Source organism: Rissa tridactyla, chromosome 4, assembly GCF_028500815.1.
Source record: "Rissa tridactyla isolate bRisTri1 chromosome 4, bRisTri1.patW.cur.20221130, whole genome shotgun sequence".
In the NCBI taxonomy this organism is placed as follows: Eukaryota; Metazoa; Chordata; class Aves; order Charadriiformes; family Laridae; genus Rissa; species Rissa tridactyla.
The window spans coordinates 5117345-5130642 of NC_071469.1; the positions used below are offsets into that span (position 1 = coordinate 5117345).

Here is a 13298-nt window from a genome sequence, read left to right on the forward strand (position 1 = left end):
GGGCGTTTTAGGAGTGGAGTATCCAGCTTGACTTTTACATCATTTTGATTCTGTCTGTTCTAAACACTCAAATCGCTTTGGGCATGGACATTTTTTGTTTGTGCTTTCGGTGTCCTAAACTTCCAGTTGGGTGTTTCTCATTTTCTAGAAAATGTTGAAGCTGTCTCACGCTGGAAGAAGGTAGTCCTCAATAGTAAGCTGTTCATAGATCTCCTTGAAAAGGACGTTTGGCCCAGCTCAGGAGAGTTCTGTGCCAGTTGAATAACTAAACTTTCAATTACTAACAATTTCTGATACCGGTGATGCCATCAGTGGTAGAGCCAGGTTGTTGCCCAGGTCTATGGAACAACCAGGTAACAAAAGTTCCTTGCACTTAAGTGCCATCTCTGCGTTTCGGCTTAGCAAGTCAGTGCTACGCCTCCCTGGAGATGCCTTCTTACCACCGCCTGCCCCTGCTCTGGGACTGCAGGCAGAAACTTTGGGGGTCGCGTGAAAGTTTGTTGACTCATAGAAACTTTCGATTGAGTCACTGAGAGTTGCATCATTGGTGCTACCGGCTTAATGATGGTATTCATTAGGCTTTGTGGCAACCACATGGTCAATGAGCTGTATGAATTTAGACCTGAAGTGCAATGGAGATAAGTTAGGAAAATGAGCAGACCGTTTTCGTTTAGCAACCACAAGTAGGATAAGGCTTGTAAAAATAATAATTTTCCTTTTGAATGATGTTTTGTCTTTTGACCCTTGTTTTCTGCCTTCGTTGTCCTTTTTCTCCAGCTGGGATGACAGCAGCTCTGTCAGCAGTGGGATCAGTGACACCATAGATAATCTCAGTACCGATGACATTAACACTAGCTCCTCTATCAGCTCCTATGCCAACACACCTGCCTCCTCCCGCAAAAACTTAGACGCACAGGTAAGATTTCTGCTTTAGACAAATAATATTGATAGTTACTCTTTCCTCTGTGCAATAAGTATAATGGTTTTAAGTTGGATGAACTTGAACACACAGACAGCCTTCAGTACAGACGGTATCATTGAAAAGTTCATGTCGAGCAGTAGCAACGGCCTTACCCTAAGTGGCATTTATGAATATTTCCTCTCTGTGTGGAATCCGTGGCATCTCTGCTGCGGCGGTGTGGCAACAAATGGCTTCTGCCTTCCTAGCAGCACTGCTGTGTAGAAAACATGCATCGGTAGATGGGAAATTTTAATTTTTTTTAGCTCTAGAAAAGGTATTACTTTGTTTCTTAAAGAATAGAATTTAACTAATCAGTGTGAAAGTCTAAAGATTATTCACACTTCCATTGGAAATATAAGTGTGCTATGCAAATGAAATAGATTATTTGAAACTTCCAGGGCTGCGTGTTACTGCAGACTTCCTATTTTTGGCAGCATTTCATAGGAGGATAAATTTTACGTCCATCGGCAGCCTACGTGTACATTTTGGGCTCAGACACCGCACATCCAAAGAGGGTAAAACAAGTGAAGATACCCAACAGGTTTTCATTCATTAATTAGATTGCATATTGAAGAGTTGTGCGGTAATATAAACTGCTTTTTTCCCCCGGTTGTGTAGAATTTTGTTTGGAAAAGCATGGGGCTGAGGAGTCCAGCTTTGTTCTTTCGTACACCCACCTGCTTGAGGGACTTGGGTGTTCTACGTCAAAACAACTGGGATGGGGTGACTTGGCTTTGCAGCCGGTAGAGGAGAGGGGCGTAGGTATGACCTTCTCCTCTGTTTCTTTCCTCTTTTATTCTTCTCCAGTCCTTTTCATGAGTGGACCCTAAATCTGGTTTTAATATCAGTGTAAATGTAGACGTGTGGTTGCTGTGAAGTGTTACGCTGCCTACAGGACTATGGTGCAAGCATGTATTAGTCTTTGTTCCCTTGCCACAAAGTGCATATTTGAGCCTACATTAAAGATTTCCAGTTAGCCTCTGGTTGTGTGTCAGCGATTGCATGTGTGCTCGAAACTGCTAATACAAGTCCCATACAAGTTGAGAGGAGTTAAGATCTATGAAGTGTGTTTTTCAGAGAGAGTAACATACACAACTAGAAGTATTTTTTGACAATTGTTACTGTCTCAATGTTGTAATACTGTTGGAAAAAAAACAGAAGAAAAAGGGAGACGTGACTAAACGTTAACCTAAGAAAAAAAATAGAAACTCATTTGAATTCTATCTTCTGATGGATCAAATTCTTGGAAACACCTCTGAGAGATCAAAATCTGTGTTGACAAACTCCTCTTCCTCCTCCACAACTATTACAGCATCCAAGAGAGAGCAGGCGTACACCAGAAGGAAAGCAGCTGAAGCTTGTACAGACAGTAGGGCGCAGCCATTGGAAGGGGAAGCTGGGAGCCAAGACGTACAAGTTGTGTTTGCAGTTTTTTGATGTGTAGGTCTCTGACCTACTTATCTCCTCAGTTTTCATGGCTGACAATATTTGTTCTAGGTATTACTATTATCTGCAAATTATTGTCCTTAAAATACTTCATTTTCATTTGAACAGAACATCCTAATCTTCTAAACTAAGGGAATGAAAATAGCATGGAGTGATGGAACCATGCGTAGCTTGCAGGGTTGAGTTTTTGCTGCCCAAAGTAGTCCTCAGAGCTCATGACACAGCGAATGCTGCATTGTGTGCATTTTTTCTGTCGTACCTGGAGCACTGTATGATGGCCTGTGCCCAGGTTTGTGTTCCCCTGGGTGGTGAGCTGCAAAGGACTGGCAAACGTCTGCAAAGGGATGTGGACTTTTCTTCTCAGGGTATCCACTGCTTTGGTTCTCCTAAATAGTAGGCCCTTAACTTTTAAGCTGCTGTGATTTTGCCACATCTTTTTAAAGTGGTACAGAAGCTGGATTTCAGATAATTAAAGAGGGCGCTTGAAGCTAATACATGTGCAACTGGGAGTCCAGACAAATAACGCAGCCGCATCAAAGGGAGAGAGCCTGAACATGTCAGTGTCTGCTGATAAAATCAGTAACTTACACAGAATCATCTCTGCAAAGGAAGAAGACATGGTTGCAGTAGAAAAATAAAGTCCCTGCTAAGAAACTGATTTTCAGAGCTGCTGAGTACCCCGTACTCCAGAAGCTGTAGTTTCTCCATCTTTGAAAAGCAGGACTTAAATTAAATATGACGTTAACTCCATCATCATAGACATTCATAGTTGTAGCCCCTTTTTGTAACAGTGCTGCTAAGATGTTCACAGGTTGGTTCTGAACAAGCTAGTGATCGGAACCAGAATTTGCCTTACCACGGTCCCGTGTCTTGCTCCGATTATGCCAAGTACCAAATGACTTAATGTAGCTATACCACTTTTGGGGCCCTAATATTTTTCCTTTATATTGCACAGACTTAGATAAGTTACTTTTTAACAGAGCATTGCATATAGTATGCCTTTAAAGACATGTCAGGCACGTATTTTAAGGAGAAATTAAGACCTGGGGGACACTTGAAAATAACTTATTTAACTGCAATAAGATGGAAGAGGGGAAGAGATCAAGTAATAAACTTGATACATAATGCTAAAAAGACCAGAAGATGGAAAGGAAACAGTTCTTTTCAGTAGAAAACACCAGCATCTTTAAGCTGTTGGATCAAGATGACTTGTCAGTTTCGTTGAAGCAAAGGTGGGTTTGGCCTGTTCGCAGCTGCATGAGTAGATTTACAGCACTATAGGTATAAATTGAGAAATCCTGGTGGTTACCGCTACTCCCAGCTCAGTCGGAGGGCAGGCTTTGCTCCCAGCTCATGCTCGCTGTGTCTTGCCATGACCTCCAGCAAACAGCATTTCCACTTTCACCCACCCCGGACCGTTCAGGCGGGTGGAGTTTCAGCTGCAATCCCAAAGCCAGGTTTCACCGTGTTTTGGGTTTGATTCCTTAGTCATGTTTCTGTGCTGTCCTCAGTGTTTACCGTTAAACAGAAACACCTCTGGCCAGAGGGCTCCAAGGGGAGATGTGCCGCAGTTCAAAGGCTACGGAAAAACTTGGGCTGTGGGCGTAGTTGTGGAATGAAATGGAAGAGAGCAAAGATAGAGGACTAATTGTAGTGCCATTCCCTGTGTTCGGATTGTACTATTCCTACAGATGTAGAGGGGGGAAGTAGAAGTTACAGGAGTATTTCATAATCAACCAAAACTAGAATAAGTCCTTTGCCAGCAAGTTGGTGTATTTCTTGGTCTCAAATGCTAACGGTGTAAATATTCCAGACAAGGTACTTGAAGCAAGTTTTAATAAGAGCACGTGAGGGATGACGGTGAGGTGGTTTTGTTGGTCGATTATTTGATACTTCTTGCCTGTGCTCTCTTCCAAGATCTGCAAACTTAGGAGACGTTTGCATGAAATGATGGTTTTAGAGAAACACAGGCCATAGAAACAGTCACCCTGTGAGTTTATTACACACCTACCGGTGGTCATAAATAGAAAGGTGGCCATCCCCAAACCTTGCAGCCATACAAAAGCAAGCAGCGTTTCGTTCAAGTCTACGCTGAGTTGCTGTCTTTGAATGGAGAGGCAGGGAAACATCAGTTGCATAGCACGAGGAAAATACAACAAGAAAATAATATCTAAATCCATAATCCAACAAATGCATCATAGTCTAATGGCTCAATATACAGACAAATAACCCAGGCCCTAACTCTTTCACGTGAGTGAAGAAAGATCATTGTGACGTGTGGTGTCAGCTTTCACATACTGATCGCTGAGACTAGTTTTTCAGGCTTTTAAAAAAAAAAAGTAATTACAGTAAAAAGGAGAGGAAATTAAACTACACCACCACCCCACCCCCCCCCAGATTCTTTAATATTAATGGTGTGATCTGGTAAGTCATAAACTTGAAACATACTTTAAGAACTTAAAAATAAAATATAGCATTTTGCTGAAAGCATGGTAAATGATCCTGCCTCCTTTCCTGAGCTTTGCTTTTCTGATTATCAAGAGGCAGTTAAAGGCTGTGGGCTTTATAATGCTCGGGGGTGTTTAAAGTAATTTTATTTTAAGTGATATTCCCGTTCAACTACTGCACAGTGCTGAGCACATTCATCTTCTGCGGAGGCTGCAGGGAAGAGATGGCACTCAGCATCCTCCCAAAATTCGCCAGCTCTTACTTGGGAGCTTCACGATCAAGTCTTGAATGGCCGGTCTCTTTCATGGTACTGTGGTAGTTGGAGAACGCTTCAACTATGAATTCTTTATCCGGGTCAGGGTCAAATGCGTGGATACTGTGCCTGATTGCAAAGTAGTTGGCTGTGGTGTTACAAAATTTGCCCAAATTAATCAACAGCATATGACAGGAGAAGTAGACTTCTGCAAGAGTAATCATTAGCAATAGAAAATGCTAATGTATGGGGAATCTATCTTATATATATATATATATATATATATATATATATAGGGTAATAAAATTACCCTAAATACAATTAGCTGAGAATTTGGCAAAGGCTTGCTAATGAGAAAATTCTGTATTTGGCATTGAGTTTTGCAAAATTCTCTACAAAAGCCTGGCAGCACGATCAGTCTGTGCAAAGAATAGGGAAAAAAATAGGTTTGTGAGCATTGAATATAAATTAAAAACGAAGGTAATTTATGTGTTTAACTCAGTCTTGAGTATTGTTAGAAAGTTGCTGGGGATTCGTTTTTCTTCAGCTCTTGGGTGTCCTAATACGTTAGATGAGAATGAACAGCATTCCACATCTTCAGATCTGTTCAAAAAGCTGCCTCCTCGTGCTCTGGAGATCAGGTTGCCAGACAAGAGACAGGAAAGCAGCAAGAACAAAGGAAAGCTGGCTGCACAGGTTTGAAAGGTTTTTTTGGCATTGCAGTAAAAAGGTTCGTCAGAAATTCGAGATGGAGGATTATAAATGTCATGGAGCTGAATATGTCCTTTATAAGTCAAGTGCTTTTTTTTCTTTTTTTCTTTCCTTTCTCTATTCTAAGGGGCATGGCTATTATGCTTTTTGTATTTTTCCCTAGCATATTAAAAAAAAAAAAGGTCATTGCCAGGGTTCATTTCTTCCTATGACATTCCTTTATCAAAGGCATGTTCTGTTTATTACCACTTAGAGATGGCTGCTGAGTTGATTAATCAGTTTGATGGTTCTCATTGATGAAGCTTCTTAAAAGAAAGGCTTGCTCTGAGGTTGTCTTTCAATTCCTTATCTGTCCTAGACGGATGCAGAAAAGCATTCCCAGGTTGAGCGTAATTCCTTATGGTCCAGTGATGAAGTCAAGAAATCAGACGGAGGATCCGATAGTGGCATAAAAATGGAGCCAGGATCTAAATGGAGGCGGAATCCCTCTGATGTGTCGGATGAATCTGATAAAAGCACTTCTGGTAGGAAGAACACTGTTATTTCGCAGACGGGCTCCTGGCGACGGGGCATGTCGGCTCAGGTTGGCATTACCACACCAAGGACTAAACCTTCAACCACCTCAGGCACATTAAAGACACCTGGAACAGGTGAGAAAAGGTGTAAGATATAAACAAACCAAAAAGTGTGTTCGGTATGAAAACAGTTTAAATATTTTCCAGAGGCAGAACCTGAACTTCAGGTAATCCTGTCTTTATTTTTAGGTATTGTTTTAACCTACGCAGCATCTCCTATGTCCACATTTCTGTTTCTGTTAATTTTGAAATGCATATTTTGGATTAGTACACTGCGGAAATTGTTTTTGTGACAACTCTAGTCTTAAGCCAAGCTATTTATTGGGCACAGTATTGCCATATGAAGAATAAATAATATAATTTCAGCTTTTGAAATCATGGTTAACGTTAAGAACATACCGTGTGTGTGGTTGAGGAGATTTATTTTTTTTTTTCCCCCCATACTAAACTAGCATGTTAATTTATACCAAACACTGTTTAGTTCTGGATTTTCTTCTAAATGTATTAGTGATTTTAGCACTTGCAGATGCGTGAATGAAAATTGATTGAATTTGCATAATCAAGTAATTTAAGTTAATACCTCTCCTCTTACTTGATCGTGTACACGACTGTACATGAAAAAGTTGAAGTTAGATACTTTTCTTGAACTTTCCTTTTAGGAAAATTATACTAATGGCCTAACACTACTTGTATCTAATGATAAAAAAGGATCAATCTGTGGCAGTTCCAGAGGGAAACTTTTTTTTTCTTATCTGTCACTATTACATAAGACTGTTCTGCTTTTCATATTCTCGAGGGCAAACACACCACATACTTTCTCTGGCAAGTCTGCATGTATAACTCACTAGAGTGGCATGTACGTTCAGTGCAGACTAGATCATAATTTTTAACCACACTCTGGTGGCTAACACGCTTTTGCTTTTCATGCTGCTTTGAGTTTTTCATCATTTGCTTGATGTTTTCAAGTCATTAAATATTAGAATTCTTTTTCTATTTTTGTAGGGAAAACTGATGACGCCAAGGTATCAGAAAAGGGTAGACTATCTCCTAAAGCTGGACATGTTAAACGTTCCCCATCAGATGCAGGACGCAGCAGTGGTGATGAATCCAAAAAGCTTCCCACAAGTAACTCTAGAACAACTGCTGCTAATGCTAATACATTTGGATTTAAGAAACAGAGCGGGTCAGCCATAGGCATGACTATAATCACTGCCAGTGGGGCAACTATCACCAGTAGATCGGCTACTCTGGGGAAAATCCCAAAGTCATCTGGACTCATGGGTAGGACCACTGGTCGGAAGACTAGTGTTGATGGCTCACAGAACCAGGATGATGGCTACTTAGCACTTAGCGCCCGAACTAATCTTCAGTATCGTAGTTTACCCCGGCCCAGTAAATCCAGTAGCAGAAGTGGAGCTGGGAATAGATCTAGCACAAGTAGCATAGACTCCAACATAAGCAGCAAGTCAGCCGGGTTGCCTGTCCCTAAAATGAGAGAGCCTGCCAAGGTAATCCTTGGAAACTCTCTGCCAGGATTAGTCAATCAGACTGATAAAGAGAAAGGGATTTCGTCTGACAACGAAAGCGTGGCCTCATGTAATTCTGTTAAAGTGAACCCTGCATCACAGACTGCTTCTAGTGGAGCTCAAAGTACTCACCAGCAAGGAGCCAAGTACCCCGATGTGGCCTCTCCCACTTTGCGCAGGTAGGCAATAAATTCATCGATTGTGCAATGATGTTAGTCGGAGCTGAATGATCAGGACTCTTCAAGCCAGGCCTGGCTGTGTTTTGTGGAGCACTTTCTATTTAGTGTCCTACATCAAGGTCTTTGTTTTTACATTTAATTTCACGTAAACAGGTTGGCCAGTGTTGTAAATACTCAGTACATCATGTGGCAGCAGCAAAAATTTAACATTTGGGAAAAAACCACCTGTCTGGCAGAAAGTTTGTCAATTGTAATATGAGTCTCTGTTACAAAAACCACACCTAAAGGCTTTATCTGTGCAGATATTGCAGGAATAAGAATTTTCTTATGTGAAGGTTACTGAAGATTTCTTGCACCAATGTATCTGTAACAAGCCTGGAAATACTCCACTGGTGGATCAAATTATGAATTGGCAACAGGAGAGTTATTTCGGATTTTTGTTAAGACAACGGCATAATTTGACCGGCCATACGTAGACTCGCATGCCTAACCCAAACCGATCCTTCGGTTGTGTGGATTCGGCCACACAACAAGACTCATAACGTCAGGTTATTCGACTGTGTAGAAGAACCCTAAGTAAAATTACTGTCTAAACTGGGTTGAATTTTCTTATTTTAATAATATTTTTTTTAAACAAAAATCTTATTTGTCTTCTATTTCTCCAGCACTACCCCACATGTTATTTTAACGTCAACATTGGGTTGGTCAGGAATTAATTTGCTGATGCAGCGTGCATCAAAGCCTTGACATTGGTGAAAGGTTCCGTTAATATTCTTTTTCAGTTTAATTTGACATTGAGTAGCTTGTCTGTTTCAAGTTGCGGTGTTTTGCATTTCATTTTGTCTCGATGCCCATAATACCCATACAGTTACGCTACATCATCCTGCTTCCAGTGATGTGAGAAAGCCACATTCCATCCGAAGCACCAGTGCAAGCATAATGGCTGTGATGGCAGCTTAGGCTAATGCTGGGAAAAGTTGTAAACGGTTTCTTTTTAGATGTGTGGTTTTATTTGAAGAGCCTATGCAAGGATAGTTCAAGATATTTCATTTATTTTGTTCCTGGTTATCATTAGATAAGCCGTATCCTTCAGAATATTTAATTTTCATCAATGACTACTTAAAAAGAAAACTTCTGATAGATCTTTCATTGCTATAGCGTACCCCATGAGAAATGCGGATTTTCAGTGTTGCAAGCCTCAGGCACGTTATTCTTGAAATTCGATTGGAAATTTTTTTGTGATTACTAGAAAGCCATGTTGCTAGCCATGTAATTAAAATACTACATTAGCAATACGTGAAACTTGGAAGAGAAGACACTGAGGCTCAATTTAACTATTCCCTCGTTCTGATGTACAGTTTCACTCTTGAATTTTCAACTGGCCTGTCTAAACAGTCAGGTACTGAAATGCGTCAGAGTTGAATTTGGCCCTGTCTGCTTATTGCTGATTTTGAGAATGACAGTTAAGAAGATTTTGAGCTCGATTTTCGTAGTCGGTCGAGATGAGTTGCGCACGTTGGTTTTTACATATTTCCTCTCTGACCTGTAACTTTTTTAATATTATACAATAAATTAGAATCCAATTATTATTATTATACAGTAAATTAGAAACATTTGTAATTATATAGATTAACCTGTAAGTCTGTGAACATACATAACTTCTATGCTCCCATAAACTGAAATTCTATAATTCTGCGATGAGGGCCATCACTGTCTCTGTTCTCTCAGCGTTCCCTTTAGCTCCTGTATTACGTATCCGGCATGTCCCTTAAGGGAAACCATCGTTTATCTTGATGCATTTTATTATTAAATTGGGCCTTCATGCTTTGCAGTATATAATACACTGCTTTTCTGTTAATGGGGGAGCTGCATGACCCAAGTGCCAGCTCAAATACGTCAGTCCCTTGTCAATAATAGTAGATAGGGGTAAACAGATGTCCTTCCTTGTAGGGTATGGCCTTCCAGAGTTAATCTCAGTGTTGATGTGTCTGTCTTGCTGGGTTCTCTGGACTGAAAGGAATGTTCTCCAGACCGCATCCTCTTCTGAAGATGTTTGTTATGAGGTTGTGGTTCGACCAGACCCTGCCTTTGGTGGCAACACGCTTTTGTTTGTGCCACAGTGGAGCATCCTTTCAGTTGTATTAGAGGTGCTGTGAAACAGTTTGGGGAAGACTGCGTGGCGTAAAAACAGCTTGCAAAACTGTGGTGTGGGTGGTTGGTGTTTTTTTTAAGCCCTAGGATCCTATCTCTAAGAGTACAGTTCCCCCAGCGCAAGCGGGGAGGTGGTATGCAATGGCATAGGAGCAGGAATACCCTAAGCTGGTATTGCTGCTGAAGGCCGTGTATCGCTGCAATATGGTTTGATGTTTTGCTTCATACCCACTCCAATAACATTAACTCTAAATAAAACCTAGACTCTAAATGTCTCTAAATCCCTGTTGGGATGGGTTTTATCATTCAGACTGACTTGTCTAAGTCAGTGTCTCCTCATCAGCGAGGTGTGGTGTCCAGGTGAACCAGGTTTGCCAGATCTGTGCTGGTTTGTGAATGTCTGTCTACGTCAGGTGGTGAGAGGATCATGACACAGAGCAATGCTGGATTATGAGATAGGTGTAGATTGGCATTTTAGCCTGATCCAGCAGGGTTGTCCAGGTGTGGCAAAGCAGCAATCCGGTTGAGATGTGTTGCAGGGGTCTTACACAGGTACACTGGAGCTGCAGGTAGCACCCGTGCGTAAGTACAGTGCTTCTGGACGTGGCTGCACTTGCTGCACGTGTGCTGTAGGGTGCCCAGCTACATGACACAGCCTGGCTTTCTGGGAAGTGTTGGACAAAGTGACTTGGTGTGCATGTGTCGTACCAACAACCTGGGCGTGCTCAAAAGCAGAGAGAGTTCTGCTGGGTGCACACCCACCCGTAAGTCTTTAGGAGTACAGAAGTGCTGTTCTGCTCGGAGGACTACAGTCCAATAGATACCCACTTTGAAAGATTTCATCCCCAATGCTGCACACTGTTGATAAGAAAAAAGGAAATCCAGATAGGTACATGTGAGGAAAACTAAGGTTCCAAAGGCAGTTACAGGAGCTCAGTGTCAGAAACAGAAGCAATGTTTTGGGGTGGATGTTTGAAGCTGGAGTCCGAAGCTCCGATTCCTTCAGAATTTTGAGGATCGGTTTTAGAATGGTTGATAATCTGGTTTTAAGCACGTCTACTTCTAAGACGCTTTTGCAAAAGTGGTGCAAATTGGAGAAGTGACGGTCATGCTCCTCTAACCGTGCTTTTAGATCCCTTCCCTCGCACGTGTTCTGGCACTCAGCTAGTCTGTTACTGAGCCAGTTCCAGGTGCCAAACCAGGTAAAATCTCATTCCACACTCTAAAAAAATAGTTTCCAGACAGCTTGGCTCCTGAAATGAGACAAGCCTACATTTGATACCAGTAAATATTTTTCCCTTCACATCCCAGCAAATGCTGCTTCTGTGCAGAACGTTGGGTGATTTGCACAGAATTCACCTGGAGAGGAAGCTTTCGACCTCTGGTGTTCCATGCTGCAGATTAATTGATGCTGTGTTTCTCTGGTATCCTTTTTCCTTAAGGAGCAGAAGACAATGTGGCTGTAGTTTAGTTCTGTGAAGCTGTGTTTTAGCTTTGTGAAAGTAGTATTTGATGATTCAGAGAAGAGACTCCTAAGATAGATTTGAAGTTATCGTAATTGTCTCTGGACTTTATTAAAGGGGGCGTGAACACAAGGACATCCATGAATGTATAGTTGGGTATGTCCAGTGTAGGATCATTTACTTAATGTTGGTTTTCTGAAGCTAAGATGATATGTGGTCTAGATAGAAAATATCCTTGTGTTTAATATTACATTTTATGTATTTTTGATGTTGTCTTTTTTGACAGGCTTTTCGGTGGCAAGCCTAGTAAACAAGTTCCCATCACAACAGCTGAAAATATGAAAAATTCGGTAGTCATCTCCAATCCTCACGCTACCATGAACCAGCAGGGTAACCTTGATTCACCATCTGGCAGTGGTATGCTGAGCAGTGGGGGCAGCAGCCCTCTGTATAGTAAAAACACAGATATGAACCAGTCTCCTCTAGCTTCTAGTCCCAGTTCAGCACACTCGGCTCCTTCCAACAGTTTAACATGGGGTACCAATGCAAGTAGCTCTTCTGCTGTCAGCAAGGATGGCATTGGATACCAGTCTGTCAGCAGTCTTCATACCAGCTGTGAATCCATTGACATCTCTCTGAGCAGTGGAGGTGGGCTGAGCCATAACTCCTCCAGTGGCTTGATTCCAACCTCTAAAGATGATTCTCTGACTCCCTTTGTCCGAACCAACAGCGTTAAGACTACGTTGTCTGAAAGGTTAGTAAGTTTTTCTCTCCTTTCCATTAAGCTTGTACGTATCTCGAATGTGAATGAAGTCCTGGCAGCAGTAGCCAGCACTGCACGTAGAAATCAAGCGGTGCTTCTGACAAGATAATGCTGAATGGTATTACTAGAACATACACAGAAGCCATTCCAGGCAAGTAGCCCAGTTCAGACCAAGAGGGTGGGTTCAGGTGAGGTTTTTAATTTGCTGTGGTAGACAACGTGGCAACTTTTCTTGTTACCATATTATACCTAATATTTGAATTTTGCATCATACATTGTCCTTCCAAAGTTGACCTGATAGCGATATTCAGAAAAACCTCCAGTGTTGTTACCATTTTGGTTTGAGAAGCCAACTGTTCCGTGTTGAACTTCTTTGTAACGTTTGACAAGCTTTTAAACTGGAGGTCATGCTGAAAAGAGGAGTCCCTGTCTCCCCCCGTCACTTGATCCCTCCTCACCCTCTCCCTGCTGCCCTCTCCCTTCTCCAGCTGCTCCCTACAGCGTTTCGGTACAGGCATTTGTGTGAATGCTTAGTGAACCCCACTGGGAGATGGATCCGACTGGAAAATGATCACCTGAATTGTATTGCAGACTGATCAGTTCCCCAGCTGCTTTACACGATGAGATTCATTGGTACTAGATTCGTCGGAGCTAGGAACAGGTTGGCCAGGGAGGAGGGAACGAGACTGCTTTTTAGCATCAGAGCTCTGTGAGCGGCACATTGAGCTAACATTGGGATATACCAGACGATGACTTGCAGCGCATGCTCTCCGAATGGCCTTTTGTTGAGGGCAGTAGTGCCCCTGCAAGCATTGGAAATCG

The 13298-nt window shown here is 41.9% G+C and overlaps 1 protein-coding gene across 6 annotated transcripts in view; it reads left to right on the forward strand.

The window, feature by feature from the left end:
- The window catches only part of NAV2 (neuron navigator 2), a 434285-nt gene that overhangs the window by 376415 nt on the left and 44572 nt on the right, over positions 1-13298 (forward strand). For all 6 annotated transcript variants that reach the window (XM_054197531.1, XM_054197526.1, XM_054197527.1 and 3 more), the window contains 4 exons: positions 778-916; positions 6178-6469; positions 7397-8099; positions 12000-12467. In XM_054197531.1, the coding sequence (XP_054053506.1) occupies positions 778-916; positions 6178-6469; positions 7397-8099; positions 12000-12467 (1602 nt within the window). The remainder of the gene's footprint in view (positions 1-777; positions 917-6177; positions 6470-7396; positions 8100-11999; positions 12468-13298) is intronic.